At 37.6% G+C, this 13,689-nt stretch overlaps 1 protein-coding gene across 5 annotated transcripts in view; it reads left to right on the forward strand.

Annotated features, from left to right (window-relative positions):
* Nucleotides 1–13,689, forward strand: part of CNOT2 (CCR4-NOT transcription complex subunit 2) — an 84,234-nt gene that overhangs the window by 51,352 nt on the left and 19,193 nt on the right. For 3 of the 5 annotated variants that reach the window (XM_015855998.3, XM_085536792.1, XM_085536798.1), the window contains exons 3-7: nt 4,978–5,044; nt 8,260–8,407; nt 9,032–9,214; nt 12,022–12,101; nt 13,317–13,442. In XM_015855998.3, coding sequence (XP_015711484.3) covers nt 4,978–5,044; nt 8,260–8,407; nt 9,032–9,214; nt 12,022–12,101; nt 13,317–13,442 — 604 coding nt within the window. The remainder of the gene's footprint in view (nt 1–4,977; nt 5,045–8,259; nt 8,408–9,031; nt 9,215–12,021; nt 12,102–13,316; nt 13,443–13,689) is intronic. The other 2 variants (XM_085536803.1, XM_085536800.1) reach the window with 2 other exon arrangements.

A 13,689-nucleotide genomic window follows, 5' to 3' on the forward strand; every position in this document is an offset into this window, starting at 1 on the left:
CATGAGATAGTTGCAGACTTGGCTGCATAAGGGAAGATGTTGGCATCTTTGTCTTCTAGTGAACAGGATGATATGTTACAAAGGAGCGGTCAAAAGCATTTTATCAAAGCCTTTTCCTGCAAACTTCCATTAAAGAAATTTGGAAAAATAATAATTTTATATATATATATATATATGTATGTATGTATATAGTCTTATAGTTGGGAGTAGAATCCTTCTAGGTTTGGCAAACAAACTGTGGAAGGGAATCACTCTTCTGGAGGCAGCTTTGCTTTATGATTGCTGAACACTATTGTATTGTTCCAGCTTGGCTGTGGACTTTCTTACACTATTCTTTATGGTTCTAAGGAAAACTACAATGTCTTGTTTCCCAAGGCATCTTGCTTGCCATTTGCCTTAGTCATTGAAAGAGAATCTGTTGGCTTAGTTGGTCATCATTTAGCTTCAGATGCTGCACTTAAAGTTGTTGAAGCATTTAAGAATTCCCATGGAATCCTTTAGTATCAGAAAGAGCAGCAGAAGCAGTGGAGCTAATCCTGACTGGTCTAATAGAGCTAACATATTAAGATAACTTCCATAATATGAATAGCTTTGTTTTGTTAAGGGGAAAAAATGAAAGCTTATTTAGGACAAAATAATTAAATATCTTTTATTTTAAATGGAAAGCAAGTATTACTGTATGCATTAAAAGTATATGTGTGACCATACTTGAGGATTTGACTGAGTAGTGGGTTTGTTTGTTGTGCTCGCTTTATGAAATATATTCCTTGAAGTGTAAGGTGCAAAAGAATGGAGTTGTATTTTACCTTCCCAGAGGGTGACTGAACACAAGAGTTAGAAAAACAGGTTTTCATATTCTGTCAGACAGTTTGCGAGAAACATGTATCTGAATTAATTTAATTATTTATTGCACATCACTTATCACCAAAATTAAATTTGCTGTTGATGACCGTAGTATTTAATTGCAAACGCTGCTCAGTTTGTGTTTGTTTTTTTACAGGAGAAAAGGTTGACTGTGATAAGTGTTTCAGCACTTGGTCTAAAAGCTATATTTAATCGTATCTTCATGTAAATCAGCGATACAGGATGGGTCTTGCGTGCCAGCATTAATATATGAAGCGGTTCTGTGAGTCAGATTAACCCCATGATAAAATCCTCTGCCTCCTGTGGAAGGGAAAAGTTGTTATCTCTTACACAGCAATTCAGTTTACCGAACAGACTATATTGTAATATTGGTGTTTTACATACTTGGTCTGTGGGTGGTTTTTTTGGTTTTGCTTTCAGTATATGAGTGGATATTGGGTTAGAACAAAATATTTGCTTTGTTGTCCTATGTCATATATTATGACATTTCTTTTCATGGCTTTCAACAAGTTTTTAGTAATCATTTGGCACATCCATGTGCTACAATGTCAAATTTTATTCATTGTCCTCCAATTTGGGGATTTACATAAATTTTGTTGTAATGTGAGTTTTACGAATGCCATATTAAAAACCAGTTTGTAATGTAGAGGACTGTTAATAATACTGCATACTGAACTGTCCAGGGTATAGGAAGTCATGTCTATCAGTTAGTTATTCATTGGCTTGGGGTTTTTGTGCACGTTGCTATAACACTTTCTCCTTTTGAGGCTGTAGGTCAGCTGTTTTGTTGTTAAATAGTGCAGCACAGATGGCAGTTACCAGAAATAAAGTAGTGCAAATATGAAATGATGCTGATGCTTGCAACTGTGAGAAAGCCATCATTTATCAAGCCAGATATTACTCACACACTTATTTGCTTATTCTAACATCTTATGCTTTTAGGAACTGGATTTCTGGAGTCAGATTGAGGCCTGCTTGCTTTGTGTTAAAGAAAGTGACTTTAGGCTGTAACTACATGGCATGGTGGCCTTTGCAGGAGGGTTGTTTTTCCCCATGCCAAGGTGCTGCTACATCAGGAGGCTGTGGCCTGGATTCACCTGCTGGAAAATGCAGCAACTGTTTTGCAGCACTGCCAAATTCAAGGAATTTTTTCTCAGGATTGTTCATATTTCTGGATCAACTTGCTGCAGGAAATCCATTAATACGTAGTGAAAGTAGTCATGATAAAATTTGCCTCATTGCAGTGAGTGGTAAATAGTCTGATAGTATATTATTGACTTACTGATTGTTTTTATGTGGACCAGTCCAAAGAAATTCATCTATCTGCTGGAGTAATCAGATGATTCATGTTAAAAAACAGAACCTTACATGGTCAGAAGGCACTGCGACCATTTGAAACTTGTGAGCAAAGTGTTGTTCTCATCTGAGTTGATCACCTCAGTCTGTCATTGTGCCTGTGCTGGGTGCTTGTGCTTCAGAGCACTACTGCAGTAAAACGCAGTCCTGGTATTGCACAAGGGATTGGTTGTTGCATTATCTCATGGCCCTGTGGGAAATGCAAGCCTTAGGCTCCCTCAATCACCAAACAACGTGTAGAGGAAAACCACCTGAAATAAGTTGCATAGTTAAATCATGCTGTGTTGGAATAGAGAAATGCCATGTTTTGGCACAGCTGGGTTTTGTAGCTATTGACCACCAGGAAATTGATTAAACTTAAATACTCCAACTTGGAGAATGGCGTTCTGTATGTGCTCAGCAGAACTGCACACCCTTTAAGTGTGATCCAAGAGAATTGCTGTGTTTTGTGTATCATAGAATCATAGAATTACCCAGGTTGGAAAAGAACTTGAAGATCATCAAGTCCAACCGCAGCCTAACCAGAACCCTAACTCTAAAAACCCTATACTAAATCATATCCCTGAGTACCACATCCAAACGGCTCTTATCATGTGGCTGATAATCCAGCCAGGTGAAATAAATGATGCTGGGAGAACTGTTAGTAGCATTCGCTTTGAATCTTTATCTTTGGTAGACAGAATTCAAGGACACTTAATAGTGGCTCAGAGGTTTGGTGTGTAAAAAAGGATTTGGGAGCAAACGTTCAAATTTTGGCTAGTTTATTCTTTTGTTGCTGTAAGTAATATGAAAGCAATAGAAAAAGTAGGCATGATTGTAAATGGTTCCTAACAACTGAAAAACGTGTTTCCTGTGATGTATTACAATGTCAGAACTATTCTGGATGTATATATTTGACATATTACACACAAATGAGACAGAATAAGAGAGAAATCCATGCAAGATACTCCTTTGTGAGATTTAAGAAGTACTTCATCTGATCAGCCTGGAACAGATCCCCTGAATATACATTTTCTTTTTGAGTCTTGTTATCTCTCATGTCCACCTTAAAATGAGTTGTTTGACATGCCATTGTTAATACTTGGCCTTTATTCTGGCCTTTCATAAGGGTTTCCTCTGTAAGTCCTTCTGAGTTTTACTTTTCCTATAAGAGCAAATGGAACAATGCATGCAACCTACTTTGAGTTGAAGAGATGCTCCTGGAGTGCAGCAAATATTTTCCACTCACAATAGTGCAGCCAAACCAGGGGGTCAGGTGCTCTAGGCCAGGCTAACTCAAGTCAGAAATGCACACCATGTACATGTTAGACCTTAAGGACCAATGCTTTTTTGTTTACAGACGTATGTCTCTTTGGCCACGTCACTTGCTGATGCAACTGCTTATTTAAAGTGTTCTTTTGTTTGCAGCCAGTCCTCCAGTAAGAAGGGAGAACATGGATCTGGTTTGGAATCTATTTTAGCTATAAGTTTTTTTTCTGTAGGAGGTTTTTGTCTTGGTAGTTCAGCTCTCTCATGTATGCATGTGTGCGTGTTTATTGATGTTGTTGCTTTCTACCAAACATACAAATAGTGTGAGCATATACAAGTTTGAGGTAATGTTTCTGATACATTTTCTGACAGTAGTTATTTTCCACCGTACTTTTCCCTCTCATGCCTTGCGTATGTAATTAAAAAGCCATACATACTTGATGTAAGTTATAGACATCAAAAATGCTCTTGATATTTAGTGTCTACCCTGCAAGTTTTATTCCTCTTTCCTGCCATCTGCATTTGCCTCCTCCAGAGCAGACAATTAGCTGGACACTTCTGCTGTGAGCAGGATGGGTCAGGTCAGCTCATTACTCCTTTTTGCTCCAAGGCTAAACCAGCCAGGCTTAATGTTGACAAACATCAGTCTGATTCTTTAAAAACATTCAGTGATGGATACTGGCAGAAGGAAGCTGTGGATTCCAGTGCTTAACTGGACTTAAGATTACTCAGATTTTTTAATTACTTTTTTTTTTTTTTAAATCTTACTTTTCTCGAAAGCCTTCAGTTTGTCACATTTCACGTGTGGTGTCTGGAAGTGGACATGAGAGATTTTAATGGAAATAATTGATAATGCGTTATCTCTAAAGTGGGCACGATGAAGGAGGAAACTTTACTTCATCTGATATTTGTACACCCTAGCTGTTCATATGGTGCCTTACAGGCATGATACTTGCTTTTTAGGGGTTACTGTGTTATAATTTCAGTATTTGAATCTTGCCTGTTGTGTAAATCTGTTTCTATAACAGCAGCTGCAACCTAAGCACTCATTTCCCACTGTTTGCTTTTACAACTGACAATATGAAACTTTGAACTTGCTGTTACTGAATTAAACAGAAGATCTGTGCATATGATGCTTGTTTTGCAGAGAGAAAAGCCCTTCATCTGATTTAAATAACTGAGTATTCTTCCTTCTGTAAAGATGGCTCTGTTAGCTGTAAGAGTAGGAGAACTGAAAGCTTCTGCATCTTCTTCCTCTATGCTATTTTTCTTTTGTAAGTTAAAGAAAGTCTGGTTTTCTACATGCAGATTTGGATGTGTTGACATGGAATGTACTTTTATTACTGTGCAGGTATTTTAGGGAGCTTCTGAAACTTGATGGTTGAAAAAAAGAATGGGGATTTTTAGTCTCTCTTATGGCAGAATAATATATTATTGCAGACTTCCAGAGCAAGCTACCACCAGATCTCTTTGTCTATAATAACCTTCTATTCTTTTTTCAAATTTTAGATGCTGGCATCACCATCAACATCAGGTCAGCTGTCTCAGTTTGGGGCAAGTTTATACGGGCAACAAAGTAAGGATTACTTTTATTGATTCTATTAGATGTTCTAGTTTCATGCTCTTTGGATAGGCAACGTGTTGGGTTTGGGTTTTTTGGCGATTGTAAAGAAGACTCTGTCCTGTCCAATGTGTGACTTCATTTATCTTGGAAGATGTGGTTTTTGCATTGTCTGTCATCCATTTCTGCAGTGTTTGGTATACAAGGTGTCACATATTGACACTGTATAGCCATTAAGTATCCAAATACAGTCATCTTATAAAGAACGTCTGGGACTGAATTAATTGAAGAAAAGCTAAGGAAGGTGAGCTGGGTCAAACCGAACCTCCTTCAGAAAAACATCTAAGGGCTAGAAGGAAATTGTACTTCATGGCTTATAGGAGCGGATTAAATCTTGCCCATATGCTTGGCAACTCATATTTGGCAAAGAAGTATGCCAGGAAGATTGTTTCCTGCCCGTCCACTGTTTGTTTTGTTCTATCTCTTGAAGATTTTTTTCCCCTTGCATCTGCCAGTCTTGTGTATACTGTTGCTAATGAAGACATACTGAGAAACAGTAACACTGTGCAATGCTAGACCTGATGTAAGTGCTGGAGTGAAGAGCTGAACCCCCCTGTAGTTACGAGGGGCACGTGTAGATAGTGACTCAGAGCACCTGAGTTACATAGAGTTTCACAAGTAAAACAGGCTTGTGAACATCTTTCAATACTCCATGCTTTTGAGTGTTTGCAGCTTTCTAGCCAAGTCCATCTGACTCAGGCACTAAGGAAAGATGTCTTAAGAATATTTTAGAGTGTGGATGTTTTAATTTGGACACACTAAAAGCTTTGTCTCCGAAGTGCATGGCCTTCATAGCTTATTTAGGCTTCCTTCACACAGTTTAAAACGTCTAGTGATTTGTTTACTTTTATTTTTTACTATCCCTGTGGCTGTTGATGAGTGTCTCTGTCATACCAGTGGGTATTTGATTGCCCTGCTGGGACTTTCTGGCCAGTCCAAGAGTCAGGTTTAGATTTTTGGGTCCCTAATCTGACACTGCTGAACCTTTCAGGCTCAGCTGCATAAGATACTGAAGTAGCTGATTATTTTTAGGGGTGAATATTTTTTTCATCAACTTTGTTGTTCAGTCCAGTTGTTTGTCATGTTTTGGACACAATCTCTTGAGCATACAGACTTGTGCTGCTGAAAATTCAGGAGTAACTATTTTCAGGGTTCCAAATATGGAGAAACTGCTGTATTTGTGTAAATTCTTATGATTAAAACATTCTGGGAGGGACAAAGCTTCTGTCCAGGTACTTTTAGATTGATAGCTGTCCATCATTTAGCAAGATGTCATTTTAAAGAATTAAGTTAAACTTAATTTGTAGGCATTAAAAAATAACCATTTAATCAGTTGACAGATGTCTTGTCTCAGTGTAAATGAAAAGTATGGAAAAAGAAAGCATAAGAGAAGGTTTCTTTGGATGCTTTTGGTTGGTTTGTTGTTGTTGTTCATTTGGGATTTCTTTGTAATGGCAAATATTTCAACTGCCCTTACTTGCCAGCCGCAGGAATACAGGAGCAGAACTACTCATTAAAAATTCTAATTAAAGAAAAGCAACAACTAGAAGAAACGCTATTAGTGAAAAACTGACTGCGTTGGAACAAATGCTTGCACAAAATCAACCTGAATACAGTAATCACTTTTATTTCAGTGTGCCATCTCTAGAAGAGCATGTTTTGTTTTTTTTCCTTACCATTTTATTTTTTTAAATTCCACCTAGTTGTTAATTAGTGTGAAATATTATTTATAATATATATTTATGCTCATTGAAATTATTCTGATGCAGCAAATTGCCAAAATATTTACAGCGAACACCTTGATATAATCAGCAATTAATGAAGTCTTAGGAGGCTTCTTATAGTGAGTCACGCTCCTTAATCTCAATTGATAAAGTGGAGTGTTATCCAAATCGCTCGTTGCAGACTTGTTGAGGGAGAACACCAGGGCAGGCAGAGCTTCTGCAAGAGTGAGAGCTGAGCAACTGGGAGGTTTCTTCGGACCTCGTCCATAGCAATAACTGGAGCGTATGCTGTGTCCATTCTTTGCGTTCTTAGTATTTCATCATGTCATACGCTGGCATACTCAGCTCTGCTGAAGGGGTGATTTATCATTGGAGAGTGCTGATTCGTCTTAATTTTTCTTCCTTTTGTCTGCAAGATAAGGTTTTAAATTCTCTGAGGCTTCCTCAGCAGCCTCACACCAAAGCGATAGGACTGTTATTTATAGCTATCGCGTTCTAGATGCAAGCATGTTTCTGTTGATCTGCTGCACTAAATGGCTTTCTCTTGTCTTTGGACATAATTTTAAAACTTCATGAATACAGAAAAGGAACGTTGAAACAATCAGAAGCTCTGTAAAGTATTCTGATGTTTTGAGACTGGTTGTTTTTTGTTCTTCTGAACTGAGATGGTTTCTTTTTATCGCGCGTTAATAAAAGTACTTTCGTAATTTCACAGCACCCAAATGCTTGCATAGAAAATAATTTTTATGACAATGTAAAAAAAAACAAAACAAGCAAGCCCCCAAACCAGCCCTGTGTGCTTTTAATTCCTAGTTGAGGATGCTTAAATTCTACTTGCTTTCAGTCCTCAAAAAATTAAGTTTACCCTGACTTTGGACACTGAAATTGCTTTAACAAAAAGAAGCAACTCAGACGTTATAAAGAAGTGTCCTAAAATATTCATTCCGATGCCCTGAAAGCCTTGTTATGAAATGTTCCTAGTTTTATTTTTTCTTAGTTATAGGTTTGCATATTTTTTGACAAGCTAGACAGACGTTCTAGATGCTGGCCAAATATGTATCCATTTATTCAATTGCAATAACCTCATTCTTCAGTGGAGATGTTTATTTTCTCAGAGCACCGACTTTTTAAATATGTGGATTTCCATGTAGATGTCCTCGTCAACAAAACCACAGCTCCCCCTCTTCTATTCAGAGTACATCTCAAAGGAAACAAAATCTTGTTAGTGACTTAAAGAGCCTTTCTCGAGTTTGACAAGAATGGGGCTATGTGTGAGGTAACTGGGCTTGTAGTACGCAAGCAAGGACTTCATATTACGCTGCACTTTCCTACAGTCTTTACACTTTTTGAGGTTGTCAGCATAAATTGTTTCCATCCACACCTGATGGCTAAGACTTTGTTCCGGATCGCTATGTATCTCCACCCCTCTGAATTTTTTTTCAATAGGTGCACTAGGCCTTCCAATGAGGGGAATGAGCAACAATACCCCTCAGTTAAATCGCAGCTTATCACAAGGCACTCAGTTACCGAGCCACGTAACGCCAACAACAGGGGTACCAACAATGTCACTTCACACGCCTCCATCTCCGAGCAGGTATTTATTGATAGCCAATGTTTCTGCAATTGTGTCTTTCGGCAGAGCACTTACTAAATGTTCTGCGTATCGTGCCACAGCTACTTTTAGACTGATTAATTAAAAAAGAAAAACAGTAATTTTTTATTGACCACTGCCTGTGTTAGGTAAGTAATACCGTAAAACGGTAGGATAAGACTTAACTTAAGACAGTGTTTGATTTTGTATGTAAAGGACGTAAAGTTGTTGGCAAATTCTGCTTCAGAATGTAAGAGTCTGTTTTTCAGTTGTTCTGGTAAACAAATGGTAAATGTTTTTATATGGCTGTATTACAGTGTGAGAATATTAAGGTAGTAGGTCTGAAGTGCTCTTTAAATAAGAGTTGTAACGCCTCTTCAAAAGCATAGTACTTAAGTATTTATCTGAACCTGACCGAGGACTTGATTGGTACGCAATGGGTCATCTGGTGTTTCTGAAGAAATCCAAAACTACGTTAATTATAGAGAGTACTCCAAACATACAGTGTTGAGTCTAAGCACAAATTAAGTTGCTACAACTCTTAAGTGTATCCTACATGAGTAATTTAAATGAGTAACCAAATACTATTGTACAGATTCATCTCTGTGGATGGTTTTTCTCTTTCAGGGGGATATTGCCTATGAATCCTAGGAATATGATGAACCACTCCCAGGTTGGTCAGGGCATTGGAATTCCCAGCAGGACAAACAGCATGAGCAGTTCAGGGTTAGGCAGCCCCAACAGAAGCTCTCCAAGCATAATATGTATGCCAAAGCAGCAACCCTCTCGACAACCTTTTACTGTGAACAGGTAAGGCTGTTTGGTCAGACCATGCCTGTGCAGCCATGGGCATGCTTAAGTTCTGCTCTCAAAGTCTATTTTTTTATCCATTAGAATAAAACTTGAAAGTGTTGCTTTGCGTCTTCCAGTCTCTCAATGCTAACTTTCCAAGCTGCTGTCAGTGGTTGTGCAGCCATTTTTGAAGCCTTTCAGCTAAATTCTGTTTCTGACTACTTAATTTCTACTATTCCTTCTTTAAAGTATGTGATGTTTCTAGTATGTTCCCAAGTTTATTTTTGAAACAGACTTTGGTTTTTGTATGTATACATCTTCTTGAAAACTCTCCATCTATGAGTTTGGGAAGAATTTAGTCAAGAGATAATCCAGAATAACTGTTTCAAATTGTTGTTCTGTAAGAATAGTTAACTGATTTGGACACAATGGAGACCTCATATTTTACTTTAAATTCTGGAATAATATGGAAAGCAGTGGTTTGCAACTCATCCAAGGCGCTTGTTTTGATGCCAGAATTTTCTCAGTTACTTCTGCTCTTTTTTTCTAACTCTGGGCAAGATTGTGGCATCAGAAATCATTGTGCTTTACCTGTCTTGTTGATATGTTTATGCTTAGTTTATATTGATAACCTTGTAATAAAATGTGTGTCAATTCCGATTACATAGTGTGTAATCAGCTTCATGCAGCTGACTGTTTTCCAGACTTCTTTCCGGAACCTCATGATCCCTGTGTTCCCAGGTCATTCCTCTTTCTCGCTTCATGCCCTATGCTAGGGGACTGAGCTCAAATACACTCCTGGCAATCAAATGCTACCTCTAACCCAGTGTAGTATTTTTACTAATCAAATGAAGAAAAATGGATGCCAGTTATCTGAAAGTTGATCAGTCTTCTTAATTCTGTATCTTTGCATTATGATGTAGGCAAAAGTAACCTCTTTCTTCATCACAGCAATAGAGGTTTGATAATAGTAATTTGTGTTCTTGGAGTATGAGAAGACTTTGGTCAGAGACCACTCTGAAAGTAATGCCTCCTATTTTATTTCCATGGAAACTACAACAGATATAGAGAGTATAACAACACTGTTTGATGGAGCAAATTCTCAGCTACAAAACACCATTTTTCAACATAGTCACCGCTGTTAGCTATGCATATTTGCCCATGATGAGCAAGACCTTGCATGCCATGCTTGTCAAAATCTGCACCAGCTGAGGTGACCCACTCACTGCCTCAGTGTGCTCACACCCACTGTTTGGTCTCCGTAAACACTCAGCAAGTTCCAATGGAAGCCATTTATTCCAGATGGAGGAATTCAGTTCCACACCTTTGCTTATCCGTGCTTCCATCTCAGGTGCCATTGTGTCAGACTGCCCCTCTGCTGCCTTCTGTCACACAGCAACAACATGTAACAGAATATTGGTGGAATGGTTCAGCCCCCACTGCCATACCACCAACATCTGCTTCTGATGTTATGGGATAACACAGTAAAATAGGAGGCATTTCTTAAAGAGCAGCCGTCGTGTCTTGGCCTTTTCTTTCCTGTGATGTACCAGCAAGCAAAGGAGATGATAATTTTAAAAGATAATTTTATATTTTAAATTGTTTGTAAAACTTCAGCATGGATAAAAAATATATGTGCAGAGAATAATGATTCTGGAGATTGATGTATAGGAAGTACTTGTTTAAACAACATCCAGCTGTAGGGCAGAGATAATGAAATTCCATTCTGTAGGAGCGTTTGAATGAAAACTCTTCTTTTGCTGTTTGCATTGTATAGCTCATGTTAATGATGGTACAGTTTTTACAAGCTGAGAAGGACATATTACTAGAACAATGCCAAGTTCTTACTTCATGTTTTATTAGCCTACAAAAGTATAGTACATGTCCAGTTGTTAATTGACTATATTTAATGAAATGATGACATGACATTTGAAAAAAAAGTTTTTATTTCCTTGAGAGGTACATGAATTATGTGACTTCCATGAATTGTTTTGAGAATTGTTCCTTTTCTTGGAGCAAAGAATGACTTCAGATCTTTGAACACACAAAATACTTAACGTTGTCTTTCTTGGTTACATCAGTAAAACATGACGAAAGCTGAGGTAACACAGGTTAACAAACAGTTTACAAGTAAGTGTAAGGAAATACGCATCTGGGAGCCTAAAACCTTTCTTATCACTGGAATTCTTGGTCTAGTTAATTCTAGTTATTTTAAAAACAAATGAACATGCAGAAATCATTAAGGTGTTTGTCAGACCACAGCAGTCCTATCTAATTCTTAGATATCTTCAAGTATATTTACTTGTCTGTGTGATACTTTAACTGGTATCCTTGTGTGGCAGATACTGTATGTTGTGATGGTTGCATACAATAACTTTCCAGCTTTTAACTGAGTCACGACAAACTTGATCCCATCAATGATTCAGCTTCCACCCTCAAACGAATGCTTTCTAATCTGACTTTTTGCTATTGTCTTTACTATTATTTCATTTTTATGTATGAAGTTACCAAGTAAAATGCACATTTATCATAACTTGTTGGCTGACAGATGTCAAAGAACTTGTGTCTGTTTAAAAAATAATAATTATTTTTAAAAAGCAGGTTATTTCAAAGTCATTTCAGTTGTCTTCATTCAGCAGTGCTTGTTGCTGTTCAGAATTTTCAAAGGTATGAGGGAAAGTGATAAAAAATTGAGTTTAGGCTAAAGTGGATTGCATAAGATGATATATTTTAAGTGCCTTTGGCTTTTTTTCCTTGATGCCTTCAACTGGAAATTATGAAAGTCTCTATTCTCTTTTCTCTGACTTCTTGGATTTTTTTCACAGTATGTCTGGATTTGGGATGAACAGAAATCAGGCGTTTGGAATGAATAACTCCTTATCAAGTAACATTTTTAATGGAACAGGTGAGTTTACTCTTAATTTGTGCTGATCTCGCAGTTCAATAGAGAGATTTTGGTTTTGATTGGATAAGGTTAGAAATACTTTGAATACAGTTGTTGAACAGAAGTGTTGCCCTTAGAGAGCAACTCTGCGCTTTTATTCAGCAGATTCTTTAAACCTGACATTAATGCAGAAAAAGTACTTCATTCTAGTTTCAAGATTCTGTGGGGAAAGTGTATTAAATTCCCATAGCATAAAATAACAAAAACAGTGCTCTGCCATCTGTTGTTATTGCTTTAGAGCAGTGGCTTGTAATACTTCTGAAAGGCCAAGTACAAGTCTGCTGTAGGATAATCACTGTACGTCACTTGACTAGAAATTGTGTCTGTTCAGTTAGGAATGCAAAGTAGCTTATGGAATTGGAAAGGAAATGGGAGAAGAAAAGTTTCAAACATTACGGAGGATAAACACAACAGGGCAGCGTTTTTAGAGACCTCGAAGTGATCCTTTTGGTCAGTTGTTTTAGTTGTGATTTTTCCCAGGGAATTACTCTTCACCTGACTTTAATTAGAGTTAGAAAGAGATCAGTGTTCTCATGTAACAGTGCTGTAGGCTCATGGTGCTTTGGTATTGGCTTGGTGGCTGCCTACCAAGGGGTGCTGCCGATGTCACAGCACGGAAGCCTCAGCTGAGGGGTTTGGCATCCCTGTGGCCTTGTGACATCCTTATAGAGCCCTGTTGCTCTCCTCACCCATGTAGTTTTATCACTGCAAACTGGAAAATCTTCCTGTGTTACTTGTACTGCGTTGTGTCTGCAGTGGTTTGGACTTTACCTTGTCTTACCTTATCTGAGTGGAAAAGAATTCCTTGTTGATGATATGGGTGATTATTTTCTCTGAAATCTTTCCTTGATAGCTCCTTACATTTTAAATGTGTTACCTATCCTAGTGCTGTGGTTTTGATAGTCTTCCTCTATCTTGTCTAATTCAAAATGAGCAAATGGTGTTACTAAGTACTGCTGGCTACATTTGTTTGAAGAAAGTCCCAATGTCCTTGAGACTAGTGTCATAATACAGATGTTGTATGTATTTGTGATAGTTATAAATGTAAGAGTAAAAATATCAATTAGAAGCAAGAAAATATATCCAAGATTTATCTTGTGCGTAATGAAATGAAAAAAGAAAATAAATAAAACCAAACGGGAACAAAAAAAATTAAAATACCTGCTTTTGTTGTAGATGGAAGTGAAAATGTGACAGGACTGGACCTCTCAGATTTTCCAGCACTAGCAGACAGAAACAGAAGGGAAGGAAGTGGCAATCCAACTCCATTAATAAACCCTTTAGCTGGAAGGGCTCCCTATGGTAAGGTTATATTTTTGAAAACTCTTTGAATGAATGACATGTCTATTTGCTCAGTTTGCCTTTTTCAGTTCTAAAAACAGTAGGAAGCCTTTTCAAAAATGCCAATATCTTGAGCTAAGTCTCGTTTTTTGAAAATCAGCAATCTATGTCTTTATAATTGGAGATTCCCTTCAGATTTCTGTAAGTATTAAGACTTACTTGTTTTAAATTCATTGCCAACAGTGGCTGCTGGGAATTTCAGTCAGCG

The sequence above is a fragment of the Coturnix japonica genome, chromosome 1 (assembly GCF_054131305.1).
Source record: "Coturnix japonica strain WE chromosome 1, WE-NBRP24, whole genome shotgun sequence".
Lineage (NCBI taxonomy): Eukaryota > Metazoa > Chordata > Aves > Galliformes > Phasianidae > Coturnix > Coturnix japonica.